Source organism: Bombus pyrosoma, linkage group LG3 (genome assembly GCF_014825855.1).
Source record: "Bombus pyrosoma isolate SC7728 linkage group LG3, ASM1482585v1, whole genome shotgun sequence".
Classification (NCBI taxonomy): Eukaryota; Metazoa; Arthropoda; class Insecta; order Hymenoptera; family Apidae; genus Bombus; species Bombus pyrosoma.
In genome coordinates this window covers 12,703,425-12,725,338 of record NC_057772.1, presented here as the reverse complement: position 1 = coordinate 12,725,338, position 21,914 = coordinate 12,703,425, and the positions used below count along the sequence as shown (strand labels likewise).

Genomic DNA, 21,914 nt, shown 5'->3' with positions numbered 1-21,914 from the left:
ATGCGTTAGCGTTGTTCACATTCATTTTTAACGTTTGGAATTTTCATGCAAACAATTATAAAAGACAGAAAAGCTTAACATTTACCCATTTTACTTATTAAAATGGCTACTATGATTAATAATTGGAAACTCAAAGACGCTATAAAATTGTTTACTTCCGTTCAATATATTTCTCTTAACAAGATATTCATCATATTGCATAATTGTGGTAAGTTTATTTATAGTTATCCATAGAAGACGTTGTTAAGTTAAATGCCTTATGTTTAATTAAATCATGATATTATAAAATATTGATAAAGATCACGTTTATAGAATCGTTTGATTTCCACTCGACGATAAGTCATTATTTTTCATAATACCGATTCTATCATATTGCGAATCTTGCTTTTCACTTTTGGGATAAAAATATTATCTGAAAAATTGAAAAATTTAACGAGGGATGGTCTTTCTTATGAGCTCTTCAATTGAAGTAACATTCTTTTTAAAGCAGTCACAAATAGCAGTCACATATCAACTAAAATAAGAATTATCTTGTACATGTATCATACTCACATAAAACAACTTGTACAAAATCTACGAAAGTAAAATTATCTTATTTGTATAATTTAATCTTTTCATAAACTGTGACAACAGTTCAAAATAGATAAGCATATTTAATAATAGTACAAAAATTGAAATACATATGGAACACACTTCTTATTTTTGTTAGCAAACCATACTTTACACCTTTTACGATGCCATTCTTTTTACCATTGATAAAATTGGTACAGATTTGTGCTTTTAAACAAGATATAAAATTATTTGTATATATTCGCTTCCTTACATGAGACTTATATATGAGACATACATATATATGTACTCGTAGTTACCTACATGTTTATATCAGAACTTTTAAACAACAATCATTATGTGTTATTATAATAAATATTAGAAATATATTGAAACCATGTCATAAAGAACTCGATACGTCGCTAAGCGAAGACCTCTACGATCGATCGGTAGTATGTGAATCGAAAGATTCAGTGGAGAAGTAGTACAAGTAAGAATATTATATTTTTTCTGAAAACGAGATAAATAAAATAAATATATAAGAGCTATAGATGATCTTATCGTACATTTCTTCGAGCATTTAATAAATATAACATAATATGGCGTACATAGGTGAATAATGTGTTTGAATGCTTAAAAGCATGGCAGTCTTTCCAAGAAAAATTAACTTACATACCATTTTTTCAAATGAAATATATTTGTCACTTGTACCACATTTCTCCTGAAACCGTAAATCATCAGGTAAGAAACAGTAGTATAAGTGAATTTTTTTCTAGAAACAAAAGAGATACAAAGGAAACGATATGAAGAATGTGAACTATGCGAAGGATCTATATTTATCTCGAAGATTTTAACATAAATTTCTTGAAACCTTTATGAATACATAATAATATACTTCAGTATTTGAAACCATCTCAACTTTGATCAAAATTGTTGTCATGTTACATCAATACTTAATCTTACTTACAGTTTTGTCAAACTAAAGATATTTGTCACTTATATCATATTTTTTCGAACCTCTGAGTTACAGAGTACTAAGTTATAATAAGCTGGAATAATTTTAGCCTAAAATTCCAGCAAAACACTCACCAGAGCATTTAATTCTATTGTTAGTGATTTATCTCGAATAACTCCAATCTATCTCGAAAATTTTCTCATTAACAATAGATTGCATGCGTCAAGCACATCTGGCGCGAATAAAACAATCTACCAACTATACTTACGTATTCGACACAACGCGGGTGCAGTTATTGTATATATATATAAATGTATATACATTACGTATTCTTTTTCAAGCATGTTTTAAACCGTTTCTTCTTACCACCTCCTCGGTGCTCGTCGTTCAAAGTGCATTGTTACGACGCCCTTGGTGTCATTCGCCTATCACGCGTGTAATACAGCACGGCGTGGCACGGATCGGCGTGAAGTCGGATGATCGGCCGCCGTGAAATTTATAGCGCGCATCAGAATTTATAGCGTCTATTCATTTCGTTTCTATCCGTTCCTCTTCGCCGGCTGATTTTTTCTCCGATCGGGCTAGCATGCATTTCCCATTTCGACGCCGACGTGTCGATCATCCAGACAAAAAGAGTCGATGCACAGGATTGATCGACGCGTCTAACGACCGATACGCCTGATACATTCTATCGTGAAAATGCAAACCGAAGAACCCGAGATAAGATCGCTCTATTCGTCGCTTTTCCTCGTCTGTGTTCAACAAAATCAGACGATACGAACGAACTTTGAAAAAGATACTCAAAGATCACAGTTGCTCCAAAAATTTCTTTTTAGCGCTGTTCCTTTTTCTTTCAATTTAGACCTCGCGAGAAGTTTATTTCAACATTTGTATAGACTAAAAAAGTACATAAACAGAGAAATTGTTATCGTCTTAGATTTTTGCTTAACAGTTAACTTGTATAGATTTAAGAACTATATTTCAAAGTAAAAAATTATTTGGAATTAAAGCATTAATATGAATAAATTTCTACTTCTTGGTTATTTTTATATGAAAATGTGGAATTTTAATAATTTCTATCTGTATTAATAGAAAACAATATGGTTCACGAATTTACTTCATTCAAATATCAGGAAATTATATATTACTGAATTATATGGATCGATTATACACGTACTCTGCATTATATGTACTATATACTGATGTTGCATAAGTTATATGTACCTTTTTTTAAATGTACAATATTCATTTTTTTGCAAAAAAGAAAAGCTGTTAAAAGCTATAGAGAATTGTAAATTAATATATTGAAGTAGGTAATAAACTGGTCATTAAAACGCTTTAGAATCTGTAAAATACTAATTTCAATTTTTCTAATCGTATGTAAAATTTGTAATATATTGTTTAACCTTGTCAGAAATATGAATATTTTAATATTGTTAATTAATTAATTAATTAAAATTTATAAATTTGTGAACTTCCTTCACCTCTATTCATCAAAATTTCAAACTGAAACAACGATGTGAGCATTTTGCCGAATATCTACGATATTATACGAATTGATTAAATTATCGGTTTAAATATTTTCATGGCAAGTGGTTTCGATGGAACGAATGAGATATGAATTTAACAAATTTCAGTACGGATAAATGGGATTTATGAATGCGAGATTCGTATTTAACAAAATATAATATTACAGAAGCAAGAAATACAACCCAGAACCGAGCTGCTATTGATTTATGTTTTTATTTTTGAACGGGATAATCTTGCAATAGAGGCAGAGTGATTAAAGTAATAAATATAACAAGTATGGTCAATATAATCTGATTGTGAATTTGAAAAAAGTGACAACCAATTTTATAGTATCAAGTTAGGCTTTGATAATATCAGGTGAGTTTGAAGTGACGTATTCATTATCCTACCGTTTTATTTTATTTCCTTGAGTTTTATTATTTTTTATCTGTTTTATTTTGTTTTATTTTACTTTGCTTTACTTTACTTTACTATACTTTACTTTACTTTATTTTACTTTATTTTATTTTATTTTATTTTATTTTACTTTATTTTATTTTATTTTATTTTATTTTATTTTATTTTATTTTATTTTATTTGATTTTATTTTATTTTATTTGATTTTATTTTATTTTATTTTATTTTATTTTATTTTATTTTATTTTATTTTATTCCATTTTATTTTATTTTATTTTATTATCTCACTAGCATCCAGAAATTTATAACAAAAATTAACCATTTTGCTGCGATATCCTCAAAGCTACAAGCGTTTTTAATAATACGGAAAAAATAAATCATGAACATTTATACATTCTGTATATAATTAATTATCGCATAACACATAAAGATGGAAATACAAATAATAAAAGATGTACATGTACGGTTTGAACAAATAATTGCCCGATATTTGGGGGCGTACACGAATGTACAACACATATGTATATGTATATATATATATCTTTATACCAAAAGGATTAGATTTTAGTTTGCAGTTTTCTACTTGAAATAAAAACAAGCTTCTCTTGCATAAAAGAAGAGTGCAAGGGGAAAACGCGATAAGTCACATTTTCCACTCTTTACAAGAGAGCAATTTTTAAATTCCGTATGTTGACAATCAATTTCACGTTACTAAAATTATCTTTCTATTTGGTTTCTACGTTCTCCCAATAAGTTTAAGAATATCGCTTGCCATAATATCAAAATGTTGCTTGTGATTAGCTTTTTCACTAAATTTTCTCAATCTATAAACTATTTTTGAAAACATCATCTTTGGTCCTAAACGATTCTTTTCATTTTCAACCATGCCATATTGAAAGACCTATTAATCACATCGACACATTGAAATACAAAAATCAGAGAAAATGTACGTAGAAAAATATAAGACTCGTCAGTGAAGCACTCGTCCTTTTCTTTTTTCTCCATTCTTCTCCATCGCATGTTTGCAGCTCTACAACTGGTAACCCCGACGTGATCGCGACATTATCATTACTACGCAATAGCCTCATCATTACCTACAAATGTTGTATGGCGCATTTCTAGTAAATTATCTACAACCATACACACAGAACAATAGCGAAACTACTGCATAGGTGTCGGCACGCCGTGAACCTTTGATAACGGAGTGACCCTACAATGCATTTATCATTTTCTCCTGCGATCTTCAAATATTTCATAAAGCATCAAATGAAGTAAATTCTAACATTTTAGTTGTTTATTCATTCTAATTACGTACATGTATTATATAATATTACAGCTCTCGTGCCCTTTGCAAATTCTCGCCATAATAATTTTATACGAACAATTCTTTCCACTTTCGAAATGAGATTACTTACTTTCTCGGTTTCTGCTGCAATTAATCTATTCCACATGTACGATAACTGTACAATGTACTTACGTATAAGCTACGTAACAAAGGATATGAAAGGAAATAACGATGCGACAAATAACCAGGAGGTGTATTACGTGCAACTATCATGCGATACGTTTCGCACGCCTTCAGACTATATGTATAACATACGACATTCCTGTTCAAACGAAACTACACTGCTAAAGAATTTCAGAAATGTTATACGCGTCGAACATGCCTCACGGCCTTTCTTTTCTTCCGTGTCGAGCACGACAAGCGTTCGAGTAAGTTGTCTCTGTTTCTTACCCATATCTCTTGATTGCCAAAATTGCCTTCATTTTTTAAATTGAAATATACTATATCTTTGATATATTCTTATTGTACAAATCAAATGCTTATTCGTAAAACATCTTTCCTTTGTGTTTTACTTACACGAATGTGTATCTTCGTTCATAAATATTAATACAGTTACGAAAAACTAGATGAACCGGAATAATCATTATAAAATTATTATCATTTGAAGTTTTATAATTATATTATAAAGAGCTCATATATTTGATATTAACTCTTCAAAACAATAGAACATATTTCTTTTTTAAAGAATATATTTCTTGATTTTTTGCAAGGGAGTAGTATTAAAAATTTAGTATTTTTCTACTCTCTTCGGAATTTAAAATATTACTTATCATAATATTTGATTATCAAAGATATTAAAATATCGTTTATCTTAAAAGTTACACCTTTGGTTTTTAATTCTAAGTGCAATAATTCATTAGCTATGTATATTTTTGGACCTAACTATTTTCAGTTACTTTATATCACAATATTCCTTTTTAGTTATAAAGCGACATTAAAATCAGAACATCAACAAAAATCTACTTATCATATTTTCTTCTGTGATCAATTATTTATAATTAAATTAAATTCTTCGCTCGTATCTTGATAACTACTTCAACCAATCTCGATATTGGTATCATTAATTATTATTATATGGTTATGAATTATTACAACTTATGATGTATATAATTCCTCACATTTACAGATGTAAACTTTGGCATAAATCTCGTACCTAATTCACCATAATCAATCAATTCAAATTTTCTCTGTGATCTTTAGCCCAGGAGATTATAACATTAACACATAATCGTTAATCCATTATTTTTTTTACAACCTATGTACACAATTTTTACTACCTTTTATTATATTCTGAAAATTCTGATTGATAAATCATTAATGATTTCGAACGAATATTATATTCCATACGAGATGAAAATTTGAAATTCAGTTACACCTTCCATCTTTATTTTTAAATTATGAAAATGTGCTATCGAAGATACTTTCACAGAAGTAGCTTACAGACAAGTGACATAATTTCAAAGCCAAGTAACATTTACTTTCAAAACAGCTTGTGTAAAATACACTACATGCTTTCAACGAGATATTAGTAGGTAAGTGGTTTGTGTATAAATTATATATTACAAAATAGTTGGCACAAATCTTGCAGAAACGTGGAAGTTTTAACATATGTGATACAATTTATGTAATTTTGAATAAAACACTCGGAGATGCTTGTGAAGTGGCGTAATTGTTAACTTAACGAAATAGTATGTAACTAATGCAAAGAAACTAATTCCTAAATCTTGTTAAAATCGTTACAATATCATCGACTATGTTTCCCACTGTTCTATGAAGCGATTATTCTTTTATGAGATCATTCTGTAACTAATTTCGACTCTTAATGTGTATCTATCTCGAATTTCTAAAGTAAAATCATACGTTGTCACAATTTATAATTAGCAATTGCAAAGATTACTAATAGCATCGATACAGAAATTATCGATGACAATGACTCGGAAAAGAATGCCATTTCATTGCGTCAATGTTCGGTTGTACGCAGCAAATAACATTAAATAACATAAGAGAGTATAATTAACAATTACTATGTCATTCTGTAGATTTAGTGTGAACAGGTTTTCATTTATCTCGATCGCTACAAAGTTCTATAAAGAATAAAAAATTTAACGTAACGAAAAACCTGACAACAGTAACTGAATAAATTGTGACAAGATCTTAACAATCTTTCGAGAAGTGAATTAGAAAATTGCCAAAAAGATGAAACATAGTCTTGGGAAAGAACGAATAACGGATTAACTGTGAATAAATACGATATTTTTAGATTTCAATGTTGCATAAGTAAACACAATGTAATCGCACAAACATTCCAAGCTATGGAAATTTATGTTGCAAGTTGTAACAGCAGATAAACATATTAGTAACGATACAAATCGTACAGAAAATATTTATTGCATGTTATTCTTTAAATGCTGTTCTCAATGAATCTATTTAAAACTTTGCACGTGAAATATCAAACAAGGCATACAGCGTTACATACTTCCATAATCACATTAGCATTCAACTTATTTTCAACTTGTCTTATCTGCACCAGTAACGATTATTTTATTTTCTGCAATTATCTGTTTCTACTGTCAATAATCGTAGACATTTTTAATCAGCGGCAATGATTCATAAGTCATATTCCTCGATTATGTATACATATTAATACGCTCTGAAACGAAAATATGCGTTCTAATTAATTAGCACGTTATCACTGAATTGCGGATTTTTATGCAAATTTTTATATTTATAAACGCTGCTAAACAAATAGAATGGAAATAGGTACAAGGCAACCAGTAGGATAATGACTGATAAGAATTTTTCATAATACGAAAGAAACATGGGAATTAATGATACAATGGTTCAAAGTTTCCAGCATCCTTAGCTATAGCGGCAATGAGGCGATTTTTTAAACTTTTGACTACGTTATTATACATTTTGATCAGATCAATTCTTCAAGAAGAATAATTCTTACTTTTATTGGATATTGCCATATGGTTTACTCTGAATATTTTGTACATTTTTGCATATTGTGTGTATTTTATATTGTACATTTTTGCACATTTATATTTCCTATAAATACTTAAATATCCGTAGTCCGATGATCATTTATTCGCGTTTATATTTATATTTCTGTATAAACGACCATACCACGTTTGGAATATTTTGAAAATAGATAAGGTCAACTGGCACAATATGAAAAATCAAACTACGAAGTATCGTAAAAGCTGTTAGCACGGTTTGTTTTTTAATAATTTTTAAAACAAACCAAGGTTTCAATACAATGTTTCAATAAGCTTGGGAAACAATTTAGTAGAAATTCTATGTGTTGAAACAACAAAAAGAGTTCATACGAATACACGTCCGTATATTATTATGTCCTGAAACGCGACTTTATCGAGTTTGAATTTCATAAAGCATTAACGTCTAGATTTGTATCATGTATACCAAAATGATATATATGTATATATATTATAATAATGCAATATATATATTATTTTAAAAATGCTGTCCGATATTTTTGAACGAGTTCGACAGTCTATAGCGAAACATGTTTAAAGATATTTTGGGCATTTGTTTTACGAATTCATGTCTGTGAATTTTTTCCCTTGTTTTCACATGTAGAATTTATACCTAATACATTATTTATTAGAATTTATATATTAAACATAAAAAGACGATCTCCTTTCTTTAAGTCACGAATTTGACCTTTTTAAAGTGCATTTTACATGACATTTTTATAATTCTTCAGAAAAATTATTATTAATTTTTTAACAAATATTCTCTGTCAATTGATTTATCGGAGCAATTCTCAACCATTAAAAAACTCAAGAAGAGAAAAAAAAAAGAAAAGAGATGAAATTAGTGGCACTGTTATTCGACGACCTGGGCGGGCAATTGATGTCACCGGTTTCGGACATTAAGATAACCTGAAAGCAAGTCTCACGAAAGTTACACCAAGTTCGACTCGACCTTATCGCTTGACAGAATTAATTTAACGGAGTTAAGAAAATTAAGTTAATGAGTTTCTATCGCTATTTAAAGAAAAACATACAGATCAATTAGGCGCAATTCAAATTCAGCCAGACCGATCAAGGATGACCAGAATGTGGTCTATCTACTAAGCTATCATCAAGCGGACGGGAATTCTCAGTTCAACACTTAATTATTTTATGGCTAGTCACATAATTTTAGTTTCGTATTTAATTAATAACTTTCTTCTGTTAAATCAGCGATAAATATACATATTTTAAAAGTATTGGACAGTTTTTTACTTTTAAACCAATATAATTTAATTACAAATTAGGAATTTAATTATGAATATAAGTCAATCTGCAATGATTTTATCCATAATAATTTAATAATAAAATATTGTGACACAATTAAATTAATTTTTAAAAGTCAGATAGTAGACGCATTCAGTTGTACATGTAATAATTAGTAAAATATATTAACTCCAGTTTTGGTAATTAATTTGTTTAATTTATAGTACACTATTCCGTAAGATGGTAGCAAGTGTTGCTTCTTATTAATTTGCCATCGATTTCCATCCTACGATAATGATAAAATTCATGCTTATAGATACTGTAAGTAAAATCCAAATTCTTATGAAACAGTGTATATTCTTCAGTTGTACAGTGTTCCATGACAAATCTCCTACGTCTCTCTCTATTTACAACAGTTAAATAACGAATGATTCTATCAAAGTTGCATCATGTGAGAATTGAAAACCAATTAAAGTAATAGAACTGCCTTTCAGGACACCCTGTATTTTAAACATTCTGTTGCTCCGATGCTTCGTAAAATATAGAAAAAGAGAAAATCTGATGGTAATGATACGATATTAATCGTTATCTTTAATAGAAAATATTTCAATGCTCTTTTTCTTCCGTTTACTTTTACTAGCTTAAAATTTTATTTTCTGGACACTGTGTCGATTTAAGAACACCTTTCATCGAGTAAGACATTTGACCAGTCGACGGGTTCAGGCTTCCAAGACATCACTAAATCTTGGCAAAATATGGTCTTGTAACATGTAAAGTCATCGAACGGCATATCAAGCGCAAACTAGCGTTGCATGTCGCACGTTGCACGCTCGTTGAATATGTCCAAACGAGCGTTCACGACGGACTGCTTTCCCTTACGTGATACCTTACGAACTGGGACATTTTAATCAGCTTTTCCTTACGTTTCTTACACGATAACATGCCACTCCCTAGTTGCGCATATCAACTTTTATCGGGATTTTTAAAATTTAGATCGCATTTACTTCCGTAAAAAGAACATCACGACGTCGAGAACGATATCGGTTTAAACATCGTTTCGATCATTGATTTAATTTTAATCACGCTCTGTCTTAACTTTTTATTCATACATGATATTGGCACGTATGTAATATAAAATAAAAATAACGGCTTTTGCGAATTTATGGAGTTTTGTCAACAGTTCTCCATAAGTCAGATAATTGAATGCAGTATAAATCTACCGTTTGGTTGAATAATTTAGCAGCTCGACGTTTAAATATTTTCTTTATGTTGTCTACTTATCCTACTATTTTTATAAATGGTCTTATTGTTAAACAAGATTTTTATGTTAATGTAATAATTGTATATAGTACGATGAAATGTCGAAATATGGTTATTTCAGTCATATCTGTATTATTTTTTCAAAAATATCTAAAAGCTTTCTGCAATGGGTTAAAAAATCGCACATGTCTTTGTACAATTTTTAATGGCAAACACTTGAAAAATAAAACCAATTTGAAACATCAAAACGACTTTAGTGAATCTTCTATAAAATAACTACCCGAAAAGATGGATCTAAAATTATTCACATATTCATTATCCACAAGTGTATGGAAAGTTGCAAAATAATTTTATCAAATGTACCGTCTCCTCAATATATACATATTATTCATTATACCTATATCATATAAAGAAACCAAACAAAACATATTTTATATAAATATGCATAAAATTTCACAAAATAACTTGTCGTCCGTACCAACACTTTTATCCATCAGCGCATGTTCGTAGAAATTAACATTAAAATTGATATCAGCATATTCACATTCGCAAAACCTCGTGAAACAAATGTGTACATCTCTTTTATGTTTTATTTTCTGTATCTTTTATTTCTTTTATTTCGTTCATTTTTTATAGCGCTTGCATCTTTTTATGCATTTTACGGCAATCTTTTGCACGCTAATAGAGGTTTGTTCCAGTAAGAGGAATAAATAATGATAAAAAGAAGAAAAAAACGTTTTAAATGCACTTGCCGGAACAAATACTTTCTAAAGCCGAATGCCCTTTTGTATAGAATTTCGCAAACGGTGGAATTCCTTTAAAACGAACAGCACGAACTCGAAAATTCGCATAAATTATAGGGTAAGTACCGCGTGACTCAACAATAATGACCGTTCGAAACGCATCCTTTGGAAAGTTCGGCCTGCGACACGCATACACATAATGCAAGTATATGCGTAGATCGGTTGGTCTGTTCCTAAATTCGAAATTGAACGAGCGAGAGTGTAGTTTCCTGAAAGTTCTCGCGATCATTTATATGAACAGCCCCTAATCCGCGACAGATTTGATATATATAGAGGCCGCAAATTGGTTCCGTCCGTTTCTCTCCTAAATAAAAAGCAAATTTATGGAAATGCATACAATGACGGCGCATATAACGGCGGTGAGCATATAATGCTCGTTCCTCGCGTTCCTTCGCCTGCCGGCGCTAATATCAATAACAATGAAAACAAAAATATAGCACGCACATGTCTGCACGCAGGTAGACGCCGTGCCACCGTAGCGATTCGAATCGGGGACTGACAAAACGATCAAAAGAATCGAAAGAATGTCTGCGCCGGTGCTCGAGAAATCGTCTGGAACGGCCCCCACGAGCGGGCACCATTCGTTTATTTTACCAAGTAAACCCGAAAAATTTCTCCAGTTTACCGCTGCGTGGCTTTACAGAATTTCATTTTTCTTGTACCATTACAACGACTAAAAATATGTCGAATCCACGTAGAAAATAAATATGAATGTTCGTGAATATCGTTACATTTTCTGATTAAAAGGCATAATCTTGCCGAAAGATCTTTCTATTTCAAATACGTATTTTTCATTCAATCTGATTGCTCTGGCACGTAAGATAAAACCGAGAGAAATAGTCGACTTTTCGTTTAAAATGAAAGAAAGTATAACAGATTTTTCTATCTTTTGTCATTTTTCCTTTAAACTTTAAAAATAGGTTTTAGGCACTCGAATCACTGAAAGATAATATTGCGCGTACATTTCCATCACGTAATAGATAAGGAAATTATATTACTATTAATATATAATTTCATAAGCTGATAAGGAGAACATCTGCCGCATAAACTTTTGAATATCACGTGTTAAATTATAATACATACAAGAAAGTTTTTGTAAAAGTTTCGTTTCAATATATTGGATTGGCAACTAAGTGATTGCAGATTTTGTCATTAGATGATGTTGGCAAAATCTGCAATCACTTAGCTGCCAACCCAATGCTATCGAACAAAGCAAAACGTTGAAAGTATTTGATAAATTACACCATCCGTCTCCGTCCACTCTTGATATAAATATTTTTTGCCCACGCGTTCCATCGGACCTAGTTATCTCGTCATAATTAGGCAATTAGCTCTAGCTACGAAGTGACAAGAGGAAGACATCGAAAACGCGTAAGTACTTACTTGTTTTATGGCTTTCCTGTACGTGGAAACGGTTTGTAAAAGGTGAATGTTCTATCGATCGGCGTGATTGTTACAACGGTTATCAACTAAACGTGATCGCACACGGAAACTCTCGTAATAATAGAGTATCAAGAACCAAAGATCGCTATCTTCAAAATGATAATTTATCAGCATGACTGAACGAACGTTTGCAAACTCCGATACAAATAATAACAAATTTCCCGGTAAACAATTCGTCAAACACGTCGTACCTGTCCTATCGTGCATTGAATCGATCTCCTTCAACACTTTGCCTTATAATATCAACCGATATGCATAGATAAGTGGCACGAATTATAATTCTGATTCAACAAAGATAGTCCGTATTGAAGGGCTTGAAAGAATGGACAAATGGTACAATGGACAAAATCTTTGATACGAAATTTGTAGGTAAAGTTAAAGTTTAACAGAGAAATTTATATACGTACTTTCACACGTTAAGATATTGTGCGATACAACACTCATATGTTGATAAATCGATTGGAAATAATTCACAAAATTCTTTGGATTAATATAGATCTTATCGTTCACTGTATTTACTCGAATATTGGTTTTGAGAAAAATGGAATTGTACCATATTTTTAGAACAGTTTGAATTCTAATATTAATTTCAATTCTTCAGAAAAATGCACTTCTACTACTTTTCTAGCTTAAGTCCAATTCTAACATTAATTTCAATCCTTTAGGTTAGAAATGAATAATTATAAAATATATATAATTTGTTCATAGTTTCTGTCTGACACACTGACTAGATAGCTGGCTGTATAATAAATTATAAAGCAGAAGCTAACTATAACAAAAAAGTAAAATAAAGTCAGCGATACAAATACGAATTTAAAAAGAGGAATATAACGTCAAGGATAAGGATGATGCAAACGTACATTCATTATACGCCCGAGAGAGAAGATTCACCCTGTATATTGGATGAAGATTATACAAGTGTTCGAATTCTTTTGACGAATACTCACCTTCTCCTCGAGTGCAGGTCCGTTCTCCATCGCGTGCATAATGGCGTCCGAAATGCGGGTGTCCAATTGTCTGACAGCCCTCTCGGCATTCAGACCCAACGGATCCATACGACCGTCGACCGCTACAACGAGCCTCTCGACCGTTTCCACGTACCCGGACCATGCGAGGTCCAGTTCGGATGCTGGCTCTGTCAGACAACCTCTGCAATCAGATTATATACTTTCAGCTCCGAGTTTCGTTTCGTTCCCTCTGAGAACGATATTTTATTTGCCGACTTTTCCCTACGACTCTTCTCGTCACTCTTTACGTTTAACAATAATATACGGCCGATCACGAAAGTACTTATTTGAATATTTATGATAAAAAGCTTTTATATGAATGTAATATGTGTAGTGTGTGTTAAATAAAAGATTCTCAAATGAGACACGATTATATTGATATTTAAAAGTAATCTGAAAATGTATAGCTGTTTACTGCTGCCAACATATATTTAGTGAAAAATTAGTATAAGGCATGGACAGTCATCTTACGTATGGGTCAACGTGTAATAATCGCGTGTTAAAGATGTTCGCACTGACTATTGAGCTTTATTAATATAATGGATAATTATTGTGTAAATATTTTGTCATCTCTGTAAAATATATACTCGTAGTAAATATTTTGTCATTTTTTATACATCTATGATTTTTTTCTTCTAGATTTACTAACTCGACATTTGAAAAATATTGTTATGTTTCGGGAATAGTTTGGGCTTTCTTCTCAACATATAATGAGCAGACGTTACGATTTACCGCAAATTTACGTATTAACAGAGCTAATATCTTACTCTATTCGCGTTACGGTTATTTTTTTCTTTTCTATTTACCTACATTTATCTATCGATTAATCTACCATGTAAGATATATATCTGTGACGAAGAAAAATAAGTGCGATATGTATTGCCTATAAACATGAATGATCACCAATGATGAAAAAGATAAGTACGGCGAGTTTCTATCATTTATAAAAATATAAATATAATCTGGAACAATTATTTGTACAAACAAATGTTATGTAATGATGTTATCGATAGTTATTACTTAGAATATTATTTTAACGGAGCAACCGATCGAGTATACAATTTTATATAAAATCTGACGACACAAACTGATAGAGAAATAAAAATCGCCGATGCAATTTATTAACAATATATTCGTCAATTATTTTCATATATGAAAAACTTCCTATATAATATCAGGTATTTATGTTTTTTTAAATCTCGCATTTCATTTATTTATTAATGTTCCATTGTATTTTATTAGCATATTATTCTCCTGATATTATACATTTATTTATCGAGGTGCCTAGATTTGAAATTAAAATCAATTGCATCAATAAACGCAAAAGGATCGCATCTTTTTTTCATATAATCAAGCAACATTCCGATCATAAGAAATTAAAGCAATAAACTTTACTAACTTCAATTTTGTAAACTACGATTTTATGCACTTATGTGCAGAACGTTACACAATGATATTAGTTTTCGGAAGTATGCGATAGACATAAGTAAAACTTTGACAAAAAGTATTGTACTCGGATGAATATAGTCAAGCATACCTTTCTTTGAAAAGTGTGTTTGCTTGCATAACCAACTACTCTTCAAAGTTCCAAGTAAAGCAATTACAAGTTTCCGCATGTCTGCATCTAGTTATACCAATATGTCACGGAGAAATATTACTTCAAGAACGCTGTGACATCTTGTTTAATAGTACAAATCATTTCTTATCATCATCATGGTCATCGTTTGCCTATATTCAACGAGGAAAATGAGGCTTTCTATTTTAAGCTAACCAAATGTACATACTCGAATGATTTACAAATCCACGAAACAGTTGTTATTTATTAGTAGACTGCTGACATTTGCACAAATTCTTACGTTTTAAAAATTAAAATTAAAAATCTTTTGCCTTCGATGTTCGAGCGTACGTAGAACATTACATATTTCGCAACTTTTGTTACTATAATTAACATTTATTTCGAGTTTAGATATGTTCTCATATTAAAAACAGGCTAGTCCATCGATAGATTTCATAAAATCGAGAGAAACGAAAATTAGCAAGAAAATTAGCCATAACGCAATTTCCCAAATCGGAAAGGGACACAATGAAATCATCTTCGACACAATTTCAAAACGCATTTTGGTTCACACCCACGTGACCTGCGTATATTTAGATCTCGAGTGAGCGATTTCAGTGGTTTTGTCGGACGTGGATGGCAAAAGAATCACCATAATCCCAGTAATCCTAATAATTACCTTTATTCACAATTAATATCTTACGATTTTAAATAAATTTATTTCTTCTTCTTTGTATAGCAAAAATTTCGGTCTGGTACTATTTTTCACATATTTTATACTCATTTTCTTGTTTACTTACAATATATTAGTATTAAAAACGATTATATTAAAAATTAAATTAAATAAATTTATATAAATAAATTAATAATAAAGTAAATAAATATAATTAATAAATAATAATATAAAACTTATAATTATAATAAAAATAATTAATAAAATTTGTAAATTAATTTATAAATTAAAGTATAATGAATTATTTTGCATATTTTTATTGCTATAATTTATTTAAATATTCTACTTTGAATTTTATAAGCTCGAATAAAAAGATTCTAAATAAAACATTTTTTATTGGATTATATAGATTCGTCCTGTTTTTATATTTCTTACATAAACAAGAAAACTAGGCAAATATATGTTACGATCTAACATCTGTTTACAATGAAATAAATTACCACGATGAAATATTTTATAAAATACAACGAGATTATAAATATCTACGGAAACCACGATTTTGCAAAAACAAATTGAACCTCAACTCGATAAATTTAGATACTGAACATTTCACGTTTAATATCTAATCGATCGCTGTGAAATATCGCGAGATGAATTGCTTTGAACGTCAAAATTTGTATTTCGTTGTTTAAACAAAGTTAAAGGTTTCAGTGTTGCATATATTCGTTCTATGGATACGTGTAAGGAAATGTACAACTGAAATGCACAAAAGTGTAAAGCGCGAGAACTTAAAATTAACCTTGAAGTTAAATTGGCCAGACAACTCAAGATATTTCTACAAATATCAGTCCATACACGAGGAAACGGCTCATCAAAGGTGATAAAAGAAAGCGAAAGTAACCGATGTCAACGTAGAATACAGAGTGAGTCGTTAAGGTTAAAAGAAACGCGTAAAAGAAGGAATTTATGTTCTTTTTTTTTTTCATAAATCTTCATTCACGAATTTAATAAAAATCTGTATCACGAATGGTTAGTAGAGTTAAGTAAAATAAAATAACGGTACTAAGATAATAAACAGAAAAATTACATAATTACAAAAATATTAAAAAATCACGTTTTTAAACATTCTAATTCTAATTCTTATTATAATCCTAATCCTAGGTAAATTATCCTAAAACGGAAGAATCATCACCGGCAAATAAAAATTTAAACTTCAAACTTTGATAAAGAAGAGTATGGCATATTTATTAATTAATTGAAAATAGATTAAGATATTAAAATCTTACTATATAAGCAATTCATCCGCCAATAATTTTCCGCAATAATTTTTTTTGTAACAAGCGTAAAATTTTATAACATTAAATGGCAGGTAAGAAAATTTTTAAAACAAAATAAAGAGTCTCTACACATCGTCCAGATATTTCATATACAAATTAGAGCTTCACCATCTCAAATTTAAAAAGTTCTTATTAAGCTGCTTCGAAGCTCCTGAGCTTATCACGATTTCATAAAACTCCGGATGATGAAACATGTACGATCATTTTATGCAACGAATTAAACGTGCAGGAGACATTTTGTTCCACGCTTGAATAAACTTTGAATGGATTTCGCCGTGAATAGCAGAGTTCATTTCCGAGTTTAGATGGTTTGACTTGTTAAACGCGATCCCACGACGATTACGCGAAATTTCAGTAATTATTAATCGAATGTAGGCAGATTAGAATCAACATGTTTAACTAATGTTTACGTTGCATCAAGCGGTTGTCAACATTTATATTATTGTAAGTACACAATTCGAAATTGCTACGCAACAGCAAGCGTTTCACCTAATTTAGAATTTGAAAAATAGTCGTGTTTGAACTACAACTTCGAAAACGATAATTACGTATATATCAAGTTGTTTCATAGGTAATGTTACGTCTATATATGTATAGTGACTCATGAAAATACTCGAACAATGACCACAGGAAATTTTTATAGCGATTACATTGGAAAAATTTGAAATGAATCCGGAAGAAATATTAAAAAATTACAAGATACTTGTTGCAGATATACACTTGGTAAAAGCTTGGTATTCAACGCGAACAGTGCTTTTAAACATATGATTAATGCCAAGGACTGAAGCTTACTAGCATAATGAATAACTGACTGTTCTAATATTAGATATAGTTTGATGATCTACGCGAAGTACGCGCAACAAATATCTTAGGAATTCTATACATTATCTGTATATATTTTCAAACTCGTTTCAAATTTTATTAGTAGAATCAGAATAGTAGTCGCGTATCACTAGAGCGCTGATAACATTTCAAAATACTTTATATAACATAGAATTTTATAGAACATAGAAAAAAAAGTAATAATATGGCTTTTCAGTTTTATATTTCTTCTTAAAAACTAATTCATAACTTAAACTTCTTTAAATTTTTGTATAAAATGTACGTAAACCGATAGCGTTATCTGTGACGAAAGGTGAATGTAAGAGAAAAACAATTTAATTGAATTTAATATGTATTACGAAAATAAGTCATTTCTAGAATCAAAAAGGAGTCGTTTCTTGGTAACACTTTGAGATCAAAGGTAAATAGGTAAAGCAAATTCCTCTGTTTATGTACAAAAATCGCTCATATTTTTTTTCACGTTTGTGTACTCGCTATGTACCCGTTGTGAGAACAGAAAATAATGCGCGAAACATTCGTATTGCTCCAGAAATTCACGGTCATCCGACGCAATTCTCGCCACCATAGGCGTCCTGAGTTTTTAAAGTCGTACACATTGAAACGATTCCCACAGAGCCGCAGCTACGTGACAATGACTAATGCGATTGAAAATTAACAAAGACCGCAGTGAATAGGCCGACCTATGAGGCTTAGATAATTACCAGAGTTGGAAACACAGTGCTCACCTCATGACATTAGTGCAGAATCCGCTGCAGGGCCTGACAGAGGGACCAATGCCCTGGCACCTGGGACAATAGGTCATCCTAAGCAGTGCACCGTAGCAGGCTTCCTGCTGAGGACTGGTACCGGAAAACAGCACACTGTCTGTTCTATCCAAGACCGTCTTGCCAAGAGTCAACGCCTGAACGAGCACCCGCGTCGCTTCCAAGCTTTTGCTCACCGATTTCGCCACCTGTTTCGGTATGTCTCCGAATGGTTGAATTTCATCCATAGTCTCATACAAACAGGTCTTGAATTTTTCTGTGAAATCTTGCTCGTATTGGTGAGGATTCACCGCGTTGTGATACGCGATGGGGAACAGTTTGGTGAAGAATTCGATGAACCGTTCCTGAAGCATATCGCGGGTCAGCGGTTGCTGCAAGGTGTCCGGCGTGTTACTCGGTGACACGTAATCGACCATCGCCTGGTACAACGCTTTTATCGAGGGCCTGCTCAACACCGCCATCGTGCGATACACTTGATCGAACAGGGTTAAGGTTTTGTTCTCCGACTGTCTCGCCAACATCGTCACCGTTTCTGCAAAACAAAAACATCCGAGATTAAAGCAGACCTGCGTCGTGGCCTAAGAAACAAATTTATAGCCTCGTTCAGATTATTGCGCTGAGTCGTACAAAATGTTCGTGGTGAAATTTGACAAAAAATTCCTGGTAGTCTACGGTAATCTTTTTGTGGAATTAGTATTTAAAGACCGCATAGGGAAAATACAATAGATCTGTTCTTGTTAATTTTTTTTGCTTCTATTATATATGCGGTGACTAAAAAAAAATATTGCAACATGAAACAGTTGAAAAAGGGAACAGTCTGAGCGAGTTGAAGATATAAATCTTTCGGATATAGGCAACAAATGTATAATGTTTTGTGAAAAAGCAATAACATTAGTTCAGTTGGTATGTTAATTGAACTTATTTGATATTCTACATTAATATGCAAAACTGTATAACTGATTCTATTAATATTTTTTCCATGCTTAGGAGGTTAACAACATATTAGAGTTTTAAATTGCTTTTCTATTGAAAACAACAAGTATGACTTATCATGTTCTCCACCTGTAACCTTCGTTTTATATCGTTATACTGTCTTGTAATTAAAAATATTTAGTGGTAAATTCAGTAATGAATTTTTCCAAATTATGTTTGTAGGTTTCTAAAGTATTCGATTTTGTTGCGATAAAGCAACTTTGTATGGAATAAATGATGATCAGATGATGATTGCACAGTAAATGTGATCAAATAGAATGTTGCAGCAAAGGTTTAACATTTTTCTAAATATCTAAACGTTTTCCTTTGATTGCTGTATTTAATGTCCTAGCAATAACATTTATCTGAAATTACATTACGGTGTAACTCTATAAGTACTCGTATTATTCATACCGAATAAACTGTCTAAAAGACAAATATTTATCAAAAAAAAAAAAACTCACGGATATTTGTTAATAATACCGTATGAATACTTTTGTCTCGATGAACGTGTAATTATGTTATAAACAAAATGTTACGTGAATGTTGTTTACTTTTGTAAGTTATCAAATAATTGCGTTATCGTTTGTTCGCGCATTTATTACTGTAAACTTCACTATACAATATTCAATTACATATACATAGATATATTTAAATATATTTAATAATATAAGAAATATTTCTCTTTCTATCTCTACGTTCCAATTGTACGAATACTTTCGTCTCCCACGGTACGTGCACGCAGGAACGTTTAGTGTAAAAAAGCTAGTATGTCAATGGATTAATATGCCGTGACAAAAGATAATAAATTTCTTTCTAACGAAGATATAATAGGTGGAACGAGGTAGTGCTTATTCTCAGATTTTCTATAGTCGTTTTCTCGTTACTGTGTGTTCGCCGATAAGGATTCAGAAAAATGTGTATACGTATGTACATTGGATATTAATGACGTAGTTACAACGTATAGAGAAAAATACACTGTGATATTACAGGAAGGAAGAAAAATCGCGAACGAGGCGCGGCAATTTCGCACAGAAGAAAATCTCGCATTTATCGGTAGGGTACATCGATCGTAAAAGTATGGCAATAGCAGTAACAAGTTCCTTGAAGCTGGGAATTACAAGGGTGAGAAGATTTTATAGTTGGCGCAACAGCGTGTACATCGTAAAGATGAGGTAATAACGTTAACGAGAACGTTTACCGAAGTAATCGAAATTTATTGAGACGAAATAACTCTTGTAATTGCTAGTACATTATACAATAGGATCTAAAGACATTGTAACGACGATAACTGAGGCTCCTAAAACAAGATGCTACTCTTTATCTCCGATGAATGAGCTTTATATTTTGACGCGTTCATCGTCATTCCTGATAATTGAGGTATCGTTCGTTGGAAAGATTCTGTTTTCCCCGTCAGATTATATGTTTTTCTCATAAACGCAGTTGTGAGAACTCTCTATTCTCGTGTTCAAAAAGCACAGGATATCTTCTATATTTAATAAAATATTGATACTTAGTATAGATTATGAATTTTAAATTGTATGCATTTATCTATTAAATATATTAATAGCAAATTAAATATATATAATGGTAAACTTGGTTTTATAGCAAACGAAGTTGAATGAATTATTTTTAATTTTGAAGCGAATATAATAATTGCTCTAATACTTTCGTACGAGAATGTATGGATATCTTTCGGATTCAATGGTGTCTTAACACAAAAAGTTTTATATAAATTCATTGAAATACTTTCAGGTACATCTAAATTAGAATTATGAAAGTGTCTCTTTCCAAGAAAAATATTAAAAAGTTCATATTTAATTTATTGTTTTTACAATACGAAAATCCATGTAAATTTTCAAAGTTAAAACCGCACCTTCGATCATTTCAGATATCGCGTATAAATAAATTAAGTAAGTAAACAAACTTGCACTTTCGGTTTATTGTTTCTATAGCATCTCTTTGAAGATACATTAACAGAGAAAATAATGTTCAAAAAGCCTTGAAAATATAATCCTATTCTAAGCGACAGAAGATACAGCGCAGACGTTCGTTGTGCATAGTGCTGTAGGAAAGCGGAATATAATTATAGAAAATGACAGAATTATTGATGGGCTTAAAATAAAAATTATACACCGAAACGTTGTTTTATTTAAATAAAATAGAAATTCGTAGACTTCGTATGTATAAGAATAATAAATATGCAAATTATTTTTCGACCATATTTCGTCTAGTCGA

At 31.0% G+C, this 21,914-nt stretch overlaps 1 protein-coding gene across 1 annotated transcript in view; it reads right to left on the bottom strand.

Annotated features, from left to right (window-relative positions):
• LOC122565889 (division abnormally delayed protein) overlaps positions 1-21,914 on the bottom strand; it is a 248,669-nt gene that overhangs the window by 157,951 nt on the left and 68,804 nt on the right. Inside the window, exons 3-4 of the mRNA XM_043722372.1 lie at positions 18,666-19,236; positions 13,473-13,674 (exon numbers count right to left, since the gene is read on the bottom strand). Of these exons, the coding sequence (XP_043578307.1) occupies positions 13,473-13,674; positions 18,666-19,236 (773 nt within the window). The remainder of the gene's footprint in view (positions 1-13,472; positions 13,675-18,665; positions 19,237-21,914) is intronic.